Source organism: Corvus brachyrhynchos, unplaced genomic scaffold (genome assembly GCF_000691975.1).
Source record: "Corvus brachyrhynchos isolate BGI_N302 unplaced genomic scaffold, ASM69197v1 scaffold92, whole genome shotgun sequence".
Lineage (NCBI taxonomy): Eukaryota > Metazoa > Chordata > Aves > Passeriformes > Corvidae > Corvus > Corvus brachyrhynchos.
This window is the reverse complement of record NW_008236973.1, coordinates 5,131,808-5,147,494: the sequence shown is the minus strand read 5'-3', so window position 1 is coordinate 5,147,494 and position 15,687 is coordinate 5,131,808. Positions and strand designations below refer to the sequence as shown.

At 38.7% G+C, this 15,687-nt stretch overlaps 1 protein-coding gene across 2 annotated transcripts in view; it reads right to left on the bottom strand.

Annotated features, from left to right (window-relative positions):
* CYFIP1 (cytoplasmic FMR1 interacting protein 1) overlaps window positions 1-14,387 on the bottom strand; it is a 57,757-nt gene extending 43,370 nt beyond the window's left edge. Inside the window, exons 1-13 of one of the 2 annotated variants that reach the window (XM_008629342.2) lie at window positions 14,265-14,387; window positions 13,610-13,699; window positions 12,719-12,796; window positions 11,603-11,704; window positions 9,246-9,427; window positions 8,111-8,207; window positions 7,850-7,978; window positions 6,297-6,401; window positions 6,045-6,136; window positions 4,682-4,799; window positions 3,885-4,007; window positions 1,221-1,346; window positions 760-926 (exon numbers count right to left, since the gene is read on the bottom strand). In XM_008629342.2, the coding sequence (XP_008627564.2) occupies window positions 760-926; window positions 1,221-1,346; window positions 3,885-4,007; window positions 4,682-4,799; window positions 6,045-6,136; window positions 6,297-6,401; window positions 7,850-7,978; window positions 8,111-8,207; window positions 9,246-9,427; window positions 11,603-11,704; window positions 12,719-12,796; window positions 13,610-13,699; window positions 14,265-14,381 (1,526 nt within the window). In that variant the 5' untranslated portion in view covers window positions 14,382-14,387. The remainder of the gene's footprint in view (window positions 1-759; window positions 927-1,220; window positions 1,347-3,884; window positions 4,008-4,681; window positions 4,800-6,044; window positions 6,137-6,296; window positions 6,402-7,849; window positions 7,979-8,110; window positions 8,208-9,245; window positions 9,428-11,602; window positions 11,705-12,718; window positions 12,797-13,609; window positions 13,700-14,264) is intronic. The other variant, XM_017728582.1, reaches the window with a different exon arrangement.
* Between the last annotated feature and the right edge of the window lie 1,300 nt (window positions 14,388-15,687).

Sequence of the window (15,687 nt, the reverse complement as noted above, 5' to 3'; positions counted from 1 at the left end):
GAAAACATATTTTTCTATTTCATTAAAATGCTGGGACAAAAAGACTCTCCCTGTAAACCTGATAATGTGGAGCAATTTGTTTATTTTTAGCTTATGATGATATTTTTGTGGTAGTCAGAGCATTTAGCAATAGCCTAATTAGCTAAGGACTTTCACCTCTAAGAGCTTTGCAATGAAATGTGGGAGTGAACAAAAGATAGACAAGTCAAGATTAAAAGCAAACAATTAGGGACCAAAAAATAAGGTCAGGAAATGTCACCAATCAGTGTGGGCAGATGGAGCACTGGAAGACAAGTGTAAGGCTAATGAGCCAAAGGCAGCAGAAGCTGAGAAATAAGACAGAATGCTAAAAGGGGCAGAGAGAAGAGAGAGTGGGATAAATATGAGACACAAGGAAAGGAAACACTGGAATCATAAAGGGGACTGTGAAACCTTTCTTCAAAATATAAACCCTAATCTTGCTTTCAATATTACTGTATTTATATTTTCTGGAAATTAAAATAAACAACAGGAAACACAAGACTTCCTGAAGTAGTCCCAAGAGGCTCAGGACAGCCTGGGCTCCTACTGCAGCCATGCTGGCAGCCTTTCATTTTTAACTTCAGACTCAATCCATATCCAACCAAGCTAACTGTGAATGCCAGACAGACTGGGAGTACAGACTTAGAGAGGCAGAACTGAACATCTGTGCAATTCTGCAACAAATTTACTAAGGTCTGGGGGAAAGAATATAGAAAAAGATGTAAACAGTAATTCTACCTCTGAATGACATTTTTCTTCTTTTTAATGGCTTGTCTTAATGGCTCCCTAAGTGTGACCTGGGCAAAGTCCTGAAGAGCTGCATAAATAGTATGACGAATGGCATGATTGAAAACACTTTCCATCCGTCCCATCAGCACCTGAAGACCTTTGATCATGGCAATCACCTGTAAATAAAAACCCCAGACAAATGTATTTTTCTTATTTTGTTTGTGTATTTGTACAAAAAGCGCATTTTTAAATACAAAAAATGAGAAAAGGGGCATTAACAAGTTACAAATGATAAAGGATAGTTTTGCTGTGCTCCTCCCCTATACTGAATGGAGGAACACATGCTGTTTCAGAGTCAGCACAGGGCAGGCTGTCTTTTTGCACTGGGTATGCAAAATGCTTATAGAGAATGTTCTCTTTTGTATAGAATTAATCTTTGGAAAATCCCTATAGAAAAACATTTCTCTTACCTCAACCAAAGCAAACTTCTCCTCACTAGTATAATTGTATCTTGTTGCTCTTTCATACTCTTCTGCATTGTCAGGACAATCTTTATTAGAGTATTTGTCAGTTGGGTGAACCAGCTTCCACGAATACTGCAGTTCACAAGGCAGAAGAGGGAGAAAAAAAGATAGGGGGAACAAAAAGAAACAAAAATGCTTGAGAAACACAAAACACAGCTGGACACAAATAACATGCTTTGAGAAATGCCCCAGTGTTTTCATGAATATTTGACAAATAGTATTTAGTACTATGTTCAAACCTTGCATAAATTCTGAAACTACTATCTGGTGGAAATGCCAAGCAGTAATTTCCCTAAAAACTTTTCCTGAAAACCAGTGATTCTGTATTATTCCAAAGAAATGCAACTCAAACTCAGCAGGTATTACACTTAAGGGTATTTTTTACTGAGCAAATGTTAGCACGGGCAAAAGTTTCTTCTCCACTTCAAACATGAGAAACACAGAAAGACTTCAGAACAGAAGAAAAAAAAAGTCCATTAGACCCACGCACAAAAAGAGGAGTTTTCTGCTTGGTGAAACATTCACATTTAGATTTCAAAACACAACTGGAAAACTACAGGTTTGGGGTTTTTTTTGTGGGGAGGGGTGTTAATTTTTAATGTATTAGGCTGAAATGTGTGGAAATAGCTGTGTTATCTGTGACAATATGATCTGCACAGCATGCACTTCTCTTAAATACTGCCTTTTCAGCCACTGCAAACACAGCTCAAAATGTCCCTGAGCAGGGTCAGGCTGGCCTAATATCCCTCAGGGTACATCAAGTGAAAAAGCCTAGTCACATTTAAATGCAATTTTCTCAGAGTTTGAGTTCAGTACATAGTAAGATCTGGCTGACACCACCTTAGCATAAATGTTAGATTACATAGCCTACTAATTTGGATTAGTAGCCTACCAAATTTGCCTACTAAAATGGATTAATAGCACCAATTCACCTATGACAAAGGGGAGCATCACACCCTGCAACCTGAGTGCTACAAAGAGGACACTGGGGAAATGATTAAACAAAGATGTTGGGGGCATTAAACTGACAGGGTTAAGATGCACAACAAACATACACTGAAAGTTTTTATCTGAACATGATGCATGTAACTATGTTCATGCATACTCAGTGAAGGTGTAGACCGGTAAATAATTAGGATACTCCATATCAGAATAAATTCTCAGTAGGGGAGAGAGAAGGTGAACACAAACTTGAACTTAGATGAGAAGTATTTATGGGAATCCATACAAATTATAAAGACAAAAGCAGTGAGAATAGCCAAAAAAACCTGCTGTGATGCTCAGAGAAAGTTTGTCCTGGAATGAGCAGGATAGAAACAGAGCTAAGAATGAGAGATTTCCTTCAGAGATATAATAAAATAGGAAGATCTTCACTATGAAGAGACCCTGGATGCAGCAATTTGTGATGAAAAATTAATAAAATAAATGAAATGAAAGGAGCAAGTCTAGGAGCTGTAGAGGTAAGGAATAGATGACAGCAACCTCTTTTAAGAGGAGAAAAGGAGAAAAAGATTGTCACCATTAAATACACTGTGGATTTAAATAGGAATAGCATAATACAGGAAAAAACATGACTCATCTACTGGCTTCTAAAAGAGGCAGTTAAAAATACAAACGAGAGAGCAAACTGGTTCTCCAGCTATGCCCACTGTGACTGCACTGTAGTCACATAGTGCAAATTGCTTCATGCCCCCTGAAACACCTGAGGCAGAAGAGGAGCAAGTCTGGCTTCTCTCACACAATAAGTCATGTTTCAGCCCTTCCTAGAACATATTTTGGTTCAGCTAAGACACAGAGCTTTTATCCAACATCTGCAGCATAAGAAGGACTCCTGCATCCTCTTCTTCAATTTCTGCCTTAAGCAGCTTCTTACTGGAAAAAAGCACAGTCACTTTTCTAACTGGCATCTGTTTTTAAAATAAACTATTGCAATACAGAGAAACAACTCAGCATATTCTTTATTTCCCCTCCCTCATCTTCTCTCATATTTTCCCTTTCCTGCATTTACTTTCCTTTTGGCTAAAAGCCTAATCTAAAGCCAATGGGTGCCCTTCCATCTATTTTTGTGTGTTAAGACCATACATGCTTCAATTTACTCAGCGGTCATGTCTAAACACAGCCAGTTGGAGCTGTTCTATCACCTGCTTGGTGACTGCACGCCAGTACAGATGTTTCTAACAATATGATTTTAAACAATGTTTAGAAGGAAATGATGAAGTCTTAGTCAACAAAATGATTGTATCTAGAGTGACATTAAAATATCTGGTGAAGGTTCACAGGTGACAGCCTATCCATTAAAGTTGAATGTACTGGGTGAGCTACGAGCTACTGGATCTTCAAAGCAGCAACATTACTCCTAGGCTCTGAGAACTTCATGTGCCATCCTCTAAGAATGAGGTTTGAAGCAGAAGGAGAAACGGGGTGAAGGAAAAAGGAAGAGGAGAATTAAGGGAACAAGATTCTTGTGGATCCCTTTCAACTCAGAATGTTCTGTGATCCTGTGAAAACACAACATGCATTTTTCAGTCCATTAAAATAAAGCCGTTTTATTCTGTCTAACCTCACCAAGCCACCTCTTTTTCATTTGGTTTTATTTCCCATGTTACATACCACTTCCATGACATGGGCACTCCACTGGGAGAGAAGCTGCAGGCCTTGGAGAGAGAGATCAAAGAGCTTCCGATATTCCGCATCTGTTTTTTGAGCTTCCTGTCGACCAGACCCAGTCACCACCTAGAACATTATAAAAAAACCCAAACCAACCCCACACTCAAATACACATCAGAACATTCAGCATCCACAGACAAATTTCTACATCAATTGAAGCACTAAAACAGCATTATATACCAACACCTGCATTTACATCAGCTTTTTCTTCTAGAGACTTATGTAGTTAAACTTCACGGATTTTGGTCAAGAGATGGAAATCACTGGTATCCCTAATGACCACAATATTGTTGCAGATGAATTCAAGACATCAATTATACAGAATATACAGTTATATGTTCTCTCTATATACCTGATATATAGGAGTGTGTGTATACATATGCATTTCTGTGTTCTTTTACTTATCTCTTAAATTCTAGTTTTGTTTAAACTGTTACAAGCACCTGTTTGGAGTAAGGGCTAGACAACATAATCTAAATGAGACATACCGAAATTTCTAGGACAAATCTGAGATACATAAAGAGAAAGAGGCAGAAGGACATTAGAGTTTGGATGACGTGTCATTGTTATGTTAAATTTAAATAGTGCAAATATAATGCAGAGTAACGGGTACTAGACCTGCAGCCAGCTTTTCTTGACTCAGGTGGCCAAGCTTTGTCATTTACCTGCTTTTCAGATACTTAACAATAACTCTTAATGAGTGACATGAAATTTGCACATGTAGCTCTAACCCTACTCACCTCACTGTTGCTGTAACGAGCCAGTTCAGATATGAAACGCATATGGTCTTCTCTAATTTGGATCATCTGCTCACATATATTGTACTGGGGACTACTGCTGGAAGATGTGCATGTCCATCTGTTTCAGAAGACAAAAAAACCCCACCTAAATCAGGTTTGACAATAAACAGCACAGCTGATACTGCAAAGAAAGATCCACAATGCGTTACTTTTTTTTTTTTTTTTTACACATTTTCCTTCTCTGTTGTTTGAGGCTTTTCCTCTCTTCACATCTCTAGCTCTACCCCTGCACAAGCCATTAGTGATGAACGGCCCTTCTGAGTTCAAATAGCACTTCTTCCAAGTCTTAAGAAAAAACTGTAAAATTTTTCTGTTTCGGGAGTTTTTCTTTTCGTTTTTCAAAGGCTGCTGCTATGAAATATGAACCAGCATATCTCTTAGAAACAAGACCAAAAAGGATTGAAAGCTAGGACAGAAGTACAGGTATAGGCTGTAAAATACATGTAGCCACCTGCAAATATTTTTTTGTTCATTCTTGTTGAACTCTGAAGAGCGTATGGTATGCTCCCAGCTATAAAAAAGGCATTATCAAATACTGTTAACATGTTATCAAGAGGTACACAAAAAACATGCTACCAAGAATGTCATGTTAAGTAGCTTCATATTTTTAGTAGCTCAGTAGGCCCATTGCTGTTGATTTTCTCTTAGCAATTACATGCAAGTTATGTGGGTTTTTCTGCAGGAATTAAAATGCAAAGCACAACATTCTAAATTCATGTAACTGCATGGAGGCAAGGTCTTGGAGGAGCACAGAAAGGTTCACTAAAACAAAGCAATAACCAAAAACCATGGAACCATTAATGCAACAACTGGCTGCATTTTCCAACTGTTTTGCTGTGCTGCACACCTAGCCAAAAAAAAATAGGGGAGAGACAAGCTAAGTTGCTGCTCCATATACAATGTACACATGCCTGTTCACCCATGCACTACTACTGCTCACCTTGCTTAGTAAAATCCTTCATTTCTTTTAAAGAAAGTTTCATATTTAAAGGAAAAAAATAAAAATTAAATATTAAATTAGGGTAAGATAAAATGAATTTCTTCCAACCCAGGTGATAAGAAATGTCACAGATACAAGAATGAGCTCAGCAGCATAAAGAGGTTTTTAAACCACCTGTTTTTTCAGCTGTATCCATTACATGAATTACATTAATAGTGAAATACCCACACCAAAAAGATGACCAAGTGAAAATCCTATTAATTACCACAGACCCATGGACTAACAGGTGATTATGAACATATACTCCAAGGGTCACACTTTCCCCATCCTGGATGCTCCACTCTGTTTCTTTCTCCTTCCTACCTGGATTTATTTTCCTCATAATGGGCACTGGTCTTAATGTATCTTGCAAGTTCAATCTGCATGTCACCAAAGAGTGGAACAACCTGCAACTGCTGTACACAGGGAACAAATCAGATTAGATAAATTATTAACACAAATGATAGTGAAAGGAAACTATTATTTACCCATATGATAATAGAAAGTGATCTTTATTCTATTTAAATATACTTAAAATGCAAGAGAATCTATCTTTAAAATCACATCTTAACCAACCTTAAAGTACTTGTCTATCTTGGCTAAATTTATCCTTTTCTTTGCATCCAACTTATAGATGTTACTGACACTTCCATCCATCAGGTATAATCCAAAGCCCATCACCTGAAAAAGGAAAAAATTAAGCCTTCAACAAAAGGACCTCAGAAGTAAAAACATGTAAGTCTGTTCTTCATGTAATTAGAAAAGCAACATTTTAAAACCACTCCTGAAACACCCAACCTTCTTCAAACAGAATATATTTTCAAATACATAAATTTCTGTACTGTTCTTTTATTATCTGTATTAGCAGTTTTTACAGTAACATTAGCCTGATCAGTTAGCCTTAAAAGATGCTGCTTGTTTGTATAAAGGTTTAGCATTAAAAAAAAAAAGATCTCACTGAAATGAGAGTCTGGCTATTTTTAGAGCTTTTCTTTTCCATTTTATTCAAATTCTCTACATGCAAACTGATTTGGTAACAGAGCTTTAGATCTAACATCTCTGAGTGATTGTTTTTCTGGCTTTCAGTGCCTCTCTGAATTATACACACAAGAACTCAGAAGCATTCAAAAAAAATCTAATTACCTTTTGTCCAAGGTATTAATTAACATAAGGTTATAAATTTATCAGGAAATATTCTTCACCCAGAGGGTGGCTGGGCACTGGAACAGGCTCCCCAGGGCAGTAGTCACAGCACCAAGCCTGCCAGAGTTCAAGAAGCATTTGGATAACACTGGCAGGCACCTTTGGGGATGGTCCCACGCAGGGCCAGGAGTTGGAGTCAATGATGCGTGTGGGTTCATCCCTCCCAACTCAGCATATTCCATGATTTTATTTAGTATTTACAGGAGCCAAGCAGAGCCACTTACTGTGTTCTAAGCATGTCAACCAAACAAAAGGCCTAAATACAAAAGTCACACTGGGCACCCTTGCAGACAACATAAATGCTCTAGAGTTCATGTGTGGTTTCAGAAGACTTTCATTTACTCCTAATAAACAGAGCTCTTCAAAATTTAAAAATATTTGTCATGAGGCAAATTTTTAGCTCTTACTCTGTATCTTTTCTTCCACTGCAAGATATGCAGCTGATAATATCAGCCACATTTCATACTGCCCAGCACCCTCTTATTAGATGTACATACTCCAGGTAACTAAACTGATTTATTAATCCTAATTTCAAGATACTTGTTCCCTGAAATATTTGATACACAGCCTCACTTCTAAAAGCTTTTTAAACAAACTTGCCACATATCTAAAATTAAATGTACTAGTTCCTTTCTGCTGTCATTATACATTATATAGAAACACAATGCCATAGACTTGGATGCAGTTCAATTGGGTCAACTTCAATTTATGAAAAACAAATGTGGATTATAAGCTTTCTAAATACTTTCAGTATATAATACAACAAAAAGACAATGACAGGGAAAAGCAGTAATTTGATTATTTGCATAATCTGGTTCCTTTTAAAAAAAAAAAAAAAAAAAACAACAGAAACTATCTTTTAAATTTAAACACCTGCGCCCTGCCTCAACATTCTATTTTTAATTTCGTGCCCAAAAGAAACCTACTTTCAAAAGCATATGTTTCTCACTGGGTGTTAGATACATTTTGTTTTCATAGTAGTCCACACACAAATTCACAATATCTGCAAGCAGCTCTTCATAGCCAACAATCACCTCCAATTGCTGCTGCAAAGACTGGAAAAAAAAAGAAGGGTATTAGTCAACTAGTTACACTGGCAAAAAAAAAGTTACTACCAAACTGGATAGCGTTATTTTAGTACTTCTGCAAAGCATTATGTAACTTGCAAGAAGACAATTAAAGCTTACTTGTGTTATCTTGTTGTGGTTGGCAAGGAACATGGAAAGGTTCTGAGATTCTTGAATGGACTGAGGATCTGCCATTTTCCGCAGGAACTGAGCGGCTCTTAAAAACAGAAGAAAAAACAGTACTTCCCTCGGCCAGGACTGATTTTTAGTAAATCTATCTCCTTAAAAAAAGGTGAAAAGTTGACTAGAAGAGAGAGATGGACTTAACTGATCCAAAACAAACTGGTTTACTTCCCTGAATCCCTCACTACACCCCTACTTAGAAGGTCCAATAAAACCCAAATGAAAAAACATTGGCTATAGCCTTCATTTGGGTGCAGCTGTGGCTCTATAGATCCGAGCCACTCAACAACCCAGGAAAAGTCAGTCTTCCAGGAAACAAGAGTTTGACCTCCAGAAGCACATCTCCAAAGAAAAAGAAAGGCAAACCAAGTAAGTTTAGGAGGCTTTCAGGAACAGCAACAACTACAACAGGTGGAGGTAGAAACTAAATCTCATGTAAGTAGAAGCAACACAGGTAAATTTGGTTAGTCATTGACTGAATAGTTTTTTGCATGAAAGACCACAGGTGATAAAGGCTGTCTTGCCCTACTGCTCTGACCACTGTGTTCAACAGAAGATACCTGATACCATCTGATAGCTCAAGTACAAAACTTGGCCACTGTATCTCACTCCCTCCCCTCCCTGCTATACCTGCAATCACAATGATTTTGCTGAAATACGCTAAGAACAAGTAAAACAACTCTCAGCTACAAATGTCAAAAGTGGATGCCAGGAATAGAATAGATCAGATCAGAATAGAATAGGAGTAGCACAAGCAACCAGAAAGCCAGCTTCCTCTCAAAAACAGAAGGTTTACTAAACAAAGTATATGCATTACATTTAGCATACACCAAGACATCAGTATTTGACAGCTTGGCATCAAAGGCAGAAAAACCTTGTGCTGGTGGAAGAACAGCACAAAGAACTGCCTAACTGCAGTCAAGCCATCCCTAGTTTCAAGGTAACCTGTCCCACACGCGAAGAGACTATTTTTGAAGAAAAAGCTACCAGAAAAAAAGCAACTGCTGCCATCTCGTGGGAGGCCTCAATGCTGGCAGCAAAGGCCCGGGTACTGCTGCTCCTTGCCACTTACCGCTTGTAGGCTGAGTGGTCGTTCTTCACACTGCACTTCATATTTTTCAACTCATCCAACACAGCAAACATGTTGATGAATTTTCCCAGTGTGATCAGATACGCTTCAGACACAAAGTCCTTCCTTCTCTCCGCATGGCACAAGCGTCTCACCTCCCCACAAAACCGTTCAATTGCATTTCTCTAATGGGAGGAAAAGACAGAAAAACAGGGAGTAAAAGCCATGACATTTCCAGGGAAAAAGTTTCATCACCTACCTAGAGCTGGTCCAGTGAAAAGCTCCACTGAAGCAGAAAAATGTTCAAAGCACACAAAACTAGCAAGGCATGAGTACAGGCCTTTCAGCTCCTCCTCTCTGTACTTGATATGTGCTACAAGTGTCACCAGTGATTTTTGCCACCAAGCTTGTCTGACAAGAGCCAAGGTTCTTCTTTGCAGATAAAAGTAATTAAAAGGATAAATAAAAAAAAACAGGACAAGGGATAATGTTTTTTAAACTAAAAGAGAGTCAATTTAGATTGGATATATGGAAGAAGTGTTTTACAATGAGGGTAGATGTTGGAGTGAAAGCTTCTCTGGACTCGGAGAAGGGAAGCCAAAGCACAGGGGTTGAATTAAAACCTTTGGATAAGCTGAGATATATGAAGTCACACCAAAGTGAAATAGAAATAAAGATTTTTTAACTTTTAGTAGAAATACATGCTAAGTGCCTTTAACATTAAAAAGCTGCAGCAGAGACCTTAAACAAAGTCCTTACTGCAGCAGTGTTACCTTTTCACAGAATCTTTACTTTGGACAAAATATAGATAGAACTATACTGTTCACATTTTTTAGATGGAGTGTTCACATAAACAATAAGAGCTGATAGAAACTGTATATGCAAATCTGTGTACTACCTATGTAACACTTGTGTAAGACTTACAACTGTTAGACCAAGATAGGTGAAGAAAACTAGAATCATGTGTTAATCTTATTGGTCAATTAACAAATATAATCCACACTTCTGTAAGAAAAAAATTATAGAGAAACTAGAACTAGAAGAAGCAGCTGTTTTCTCCCTGCTGTTTGCTGTTGCTGCTTAGCTTTATCATGTAACCCCCCTTGAACTCTGCCTTCAAGAAAGCTATGAGACAATGAAATAAAGAACTCAGCAGAACAGCAGTCTCCTCTCCTCTTCCACCCTGGTCCGAGAAGGAAGGGTAACCCATCTGAGCTCAACAGGTAGTGAGGCACTGGAACAGGTTGCCCAGAAAAGCTGTGGATGTTCCATCCGTAGAAGTGTTCAAGGCCAGGTTAGATGGGGCTCTGAGCAACCTGATCTAGTTGAAAATACCTCTGCTCACTGCAGGGGTTTGGACTATATGGTTTTCAAGACCCTTTCCAACTCAGACTATTCTGTGATTCTATGAAGTTTAAAATCGCTCAGAAAAAAAGGGATTTCATGCTCTTTAGTGAGAAAATATATATATGAACCAAAAGGCAAATTATAGGAATGCTCCCTTCAAAGAAACAAACAAAAATCCATAGCACACTGTACATGACAGCTCTCTTAAGTCATCCTGGCACATGTTTATTTGAGGGCTTATTTCCAAGCACACACCAGGGCCATTTCAGATGGCGATTACAAATACAAAAAAGACAGCAACTTCAAATGTAAAAAGGAATCTGTTCTGACTTTAGAGCTCTAATCTGCTTGAATGAAAGGAGATTGAATGAAATGTAACATTTCCTGTTGTCTTCCCCAACTGGGAATCTGAGTACAATCAATCTCCTCCTTCCTGTGTGCTCCGGGCCTCACAGGCTCTAGCTGCTCCAGCTCTGAATAATGCCTGGAAACATCCTCAGTCCATTGAAATAGATGGCAAGCTGCCAGGAGGGAGGAGAAAACAAGACAGACTCCTATTCTCCAGCTCGGGTGGCTGGCAGGTCACAACAACTGGGTTAGCGCGCCTCAATTATGAATCGCCATAGCAAAGTTGCACCTGCTGCTCTGCTGTCCAGACTTGAGGATCCCTCATTCCCCAGCAAATGGTTTCTGTGCTGAGATGTGTTTATGTATACATATGAAACACATTCTATTTCGACTTCCTTTCTTCCTAAAGTGACAGATCTCTGTCCCCATGTGCTGCATAGGGACTATACACAATTACTTTTGATTTTATGTTGAAAGTCTTAAGGGAGATTGCCTGAAGTTTTTAAGATAGGCATTAAAAATTCTGCCCTTCTGTGGGAGAATATGGTGTGTTTTTTCTAACGTATAACAACTAGGTTCAGTACCTGAGCACACAATATAAAGTATACAAAACAGGAATATAAAATTACAAGCCTACTGACAAATTTTGTTTCTATTCCTTTTACCTGAAAATACATAAAATTCATCAGTTTTGTGACTTCTGGCTCCAGAACTTCCACAGTTTTCTCATAAATTTCTACTCTGTTAGGCTGCTCATTGCACTTGACCTGTGGATAATTAAAGAGGTTGTTATACTTGGAACTTTCCCTGATAAAGCCTCAGCAACTAAGACCCTGAGAAAATGCATTATCATCCTAAAGAGACAAACTTCAAGACAAAAGTTTCCAAGTTTGGTAATCTTATGCTAATCTTCTAAGCTTAGTTGTGTGTAAAAAAACCCAAAACAATCTAAGATTTTCCTATTACCTTACAAGTAATTTAGTTGTCAAACACCTCTGGAGGGTTAGAACAATATTCTTTCCACATTAAGCCACTTGCTCAAAATCATGCACTAAAATAGGGCCAGAACTGTAAGTTAAAACAGGTTACCTGACTTCCACTCTAAATATTTAAACCACAGGATAAGCCTTCCTTGCATTTCAGTACAAAAATAATTGCATTACAAATTCCTTATAAAGGAAGGACTCAATTCATGGTAATAATAGTGTTCAGTTTTCTGGCACTTCTTAATATTCTTCCCACCCCACTCCTGTACAGCCATTCCCAGACACTTGAAGCTGGGAGGTTTTTTTGTATACAGATCAAGAAAGCACTACATAGCTCTGACATTTAGAAAGTGGCTACCTTGGAGTAGTAGTGTCTAGAAACTTACATGTTTAACCTGAATGTTAATTGTTACATGCTATGCTACCTGTTTTGAATTTAAGTATTAAACTGGGGAGTGGGAAGAGTCCATTCTCTTGAATGAAATGTTGACCTCAAGCAGATCCCACAATCAAAAGTTTTCCTTTTAAAGCACATTACCCCTATACTCTTGAACCAAAAAGTAAGACTGACACAAACCCCATGAGGTATTGCTATAGATGCTTATAAAAAAAATAAAGTCCAATTGCTCCCCAAGTGCTAAAAGACACTGTTCTATGGCATTCCCAGATTAACAATTGAGGAATCAAAGCACACTCCACTTCGGATCTCACTGGCAAAGCTCTGTCTGCGTAATTCCACACTAAAACAAGACAGAAGCTCACATGTTGCATGACAGTACAGTTTTCATGCATTACCTGGGGAATAGCTCTTGAGCAGCTTCTCCATGTGTATAACATAATTGCATATTCCTGACCTTCTTCTAGCATTTCATTCTGTAGGGAAGACTCAATATAATTAGGCATTGTAATACAAAATTAATATATCCATGTGTCTTCTGTCATTCCAAGACCCTGTCCAAACAAACCTATTTCTCTTATCAGAATGTTTATGTACAAACACAAATATATTGCATGCTGAATGATACACCATCATCATCTCCCCAGATCAGACTGGTTTATGTGTTGTTCTTTTTTCCCAAAACTAATGACACTGTGATCTATAAGTATAAATAAAAATGGTAATCTTGGGGTGGGGGAGAGTGATGGAATGGTGTTTATTCTTCTTTTTAAATTCAGGGACTCCAGATGGAATGGTCAAGGATGAAAGAGCTAGCACATGCAGAGCAATTTTTTACAGGGCAAAGGAGCGGTACAACAATATCCATACAATCAAAACAGGTTAAGGAGTAACCATATAATTTTAGAAGTAGATTGATGTAAATATACATAACTTTCAGTAGCATCTGATGATGATAAAGCATTTATGCTTTATCTGCCCAGTCTACTATTTGTGAATAGGCCTCTAGAATTATAAGACATATTATTCCTAATTTTCCAAGAACGCCACAAAAGAAGGGAATCTTTGAACAACATTAGTTGCTCAAGAGGAAACACAATGTAACATTTTTTTTTTAAGTGTGTTTGAAGAGAAGAAAAGCCATACACTTTTTCATCTTACCTCCTCCTGGAAGTACTGTAGGTAACCTGTTTTCTGTGACCATAATTCTTATAATGAACTGCAAGAAGACACATTCCTATCCTTTTATTCTAAGTAAGACAAAAGTGTATATCAGAACATCTACTTACCATGCTAGAATGGACTGTAGCTTGTTCAATGTATCTTGCAATCCCAGTGACAAATGCATTTCTGTCTTCAAAATTAGTGTTGAAGTTTGGCTGCAGAGAAAGGAAAACATGGAATTAAGTCTTCGGTAGCAGCATCTCTCCTATGAAGGAAAACTGAGAACCTGGCATTTTTCAGTCCAGGAAAGAGAAGACTCTGGAAAACCTTATGGCAACATCCAGTACCTAAAAGGGCACTCTGCAAGAGAGCTGGAAAGGAACTTTGTAAAAGTGCATGTAATGAGAGGACAAATGGGAATGGATTCAAACTAACAGTAGGTTTAGATTAGATATTAGCAAGAAATTACTGACTGTGAGGGTGGTGAGACACCTAAACAGGTTGCTCAGAGAAGTTGTGGCTGACTCATCCCTGGAAGTCTTCAAGGCCAGGTTGGATGAGGCTTTGACCAATCGGGTCTAGTAGAAGGTGTCCCTATCCATGGCAAAAGGGTTGGAGTACATGATCTTTAAAGTCCCTTCCAACCCAAACCCTTCTATGATTCTATGAAAAGAATTTTTATATATATTGCCAATATAAACACTTTAGTTTTGGGCAAAACGTACTCTTTATTAGCAGCAATGGGAAATGGAAAAACTTTTTCCTAAAATCAGAAAATACCTGGTAAAGAAGAGATGATGGTGGGGGCTCAATACATGGTTGCTGATCTGGCAATGGTAATTCCTCCAAGAGATCCACATTGGACAAGGCATCCTCCAGTGTTACTTGAGCAGTCATTTTGCACCTGGTTAGAAAATACATACATACATATAGATATGTAGACATATACACAGAGATATAACTTCATATGTCTTCCTAGATACACAGTAAACAAATGAGTAACATGAACAGCAGGGAACTACCTATATTGTGGGAAATGAGAAGTTTCCCTTCAACCAAAATGGAAGGGAAACAGTCAAACAGAAACTCAGTTGATTTTCGAATACAAGGTTAAATAAAACTTTTGAGACTAACACCCTTGTCCTTCCTTTTAGGATTTGAGGAATGTTTCTCTTCCCCCACTGCTGGACACCAGAAATACACCAGAGCTACTACAACCACATCATCGTCAGGAGACCAGTCTGTTAAAAGGTGCCAGCCGTCTCCAGTGTTTCATGTCCTAGGACGTCCAGACCCGCTTTGGGGAGTTGATGATAGACCCCTCAGGGCCATGGTGATCTCCATAAACCTTTGACTGCTGCCACTGCATGGGCTTTTGAACCAAGAACAGCAATGGGAACAAATCTGTGACCAGTAACCAAGCACTGCAACAGGCTGCCCAGAGAATTGTAGACTCTCCTTCACTGGAACTTTTCAAGAACTGTCTGGATGCAATCCTGCGCCATGTGCTCCAGGATGACTCTGCTTCAGCAGGGAGGTTGGACCAGATGAGCCACCACAGTCCCTTCCAACCTTACCTGTTCTGTAATGTTGTGAAAATTTAGGAAGAAAACGTGGGGTGGAACAACTCAGTCACCCACTTTTGTATAATGATCTACTTATTCTCCTCAGTGTAGAGAAAAAAATACTGATTTTTAAGGTAATATCTCTAATCAAGATGTCTCTTTTTTTTTGCAAGTTATTTTCCCCCATTACCAGAGAAAAACCATACACCTATGATGCAAGGAGCAGCTGAGCACTGGCCTCAGCTCTAACCAGGAGGGAAGGAACACTGAGCACCCACATCCCAGAGGAGCAGGATTCTGCTTGGCATGTGTAACCCCCATGGACCTGTGCTACCCTCACACACCGGGAGGGTACAAACAGATCCCAATGCAGCTTTGACAAAAACTCACTGCAAGACAGCTGGTATGGGCTGGTGATGCCACCACTCCCTGCACTTTTACTGGCCTGGCAGAAACATCTCCTCACTTTCTCTTGACAAATTACAGATTCCTGGGGAAAGACCCACAGAAACAGCAGCTTTACCTCCAAGGAAGGGCTTAGCTGACAAAAAAACAGAACCAAAACCCAAACCCAAGGAGAGACAGCAACCAGGAGTGATTGCCTATCTATCTCCAGAGACCAACCCTGTGTACCAAGC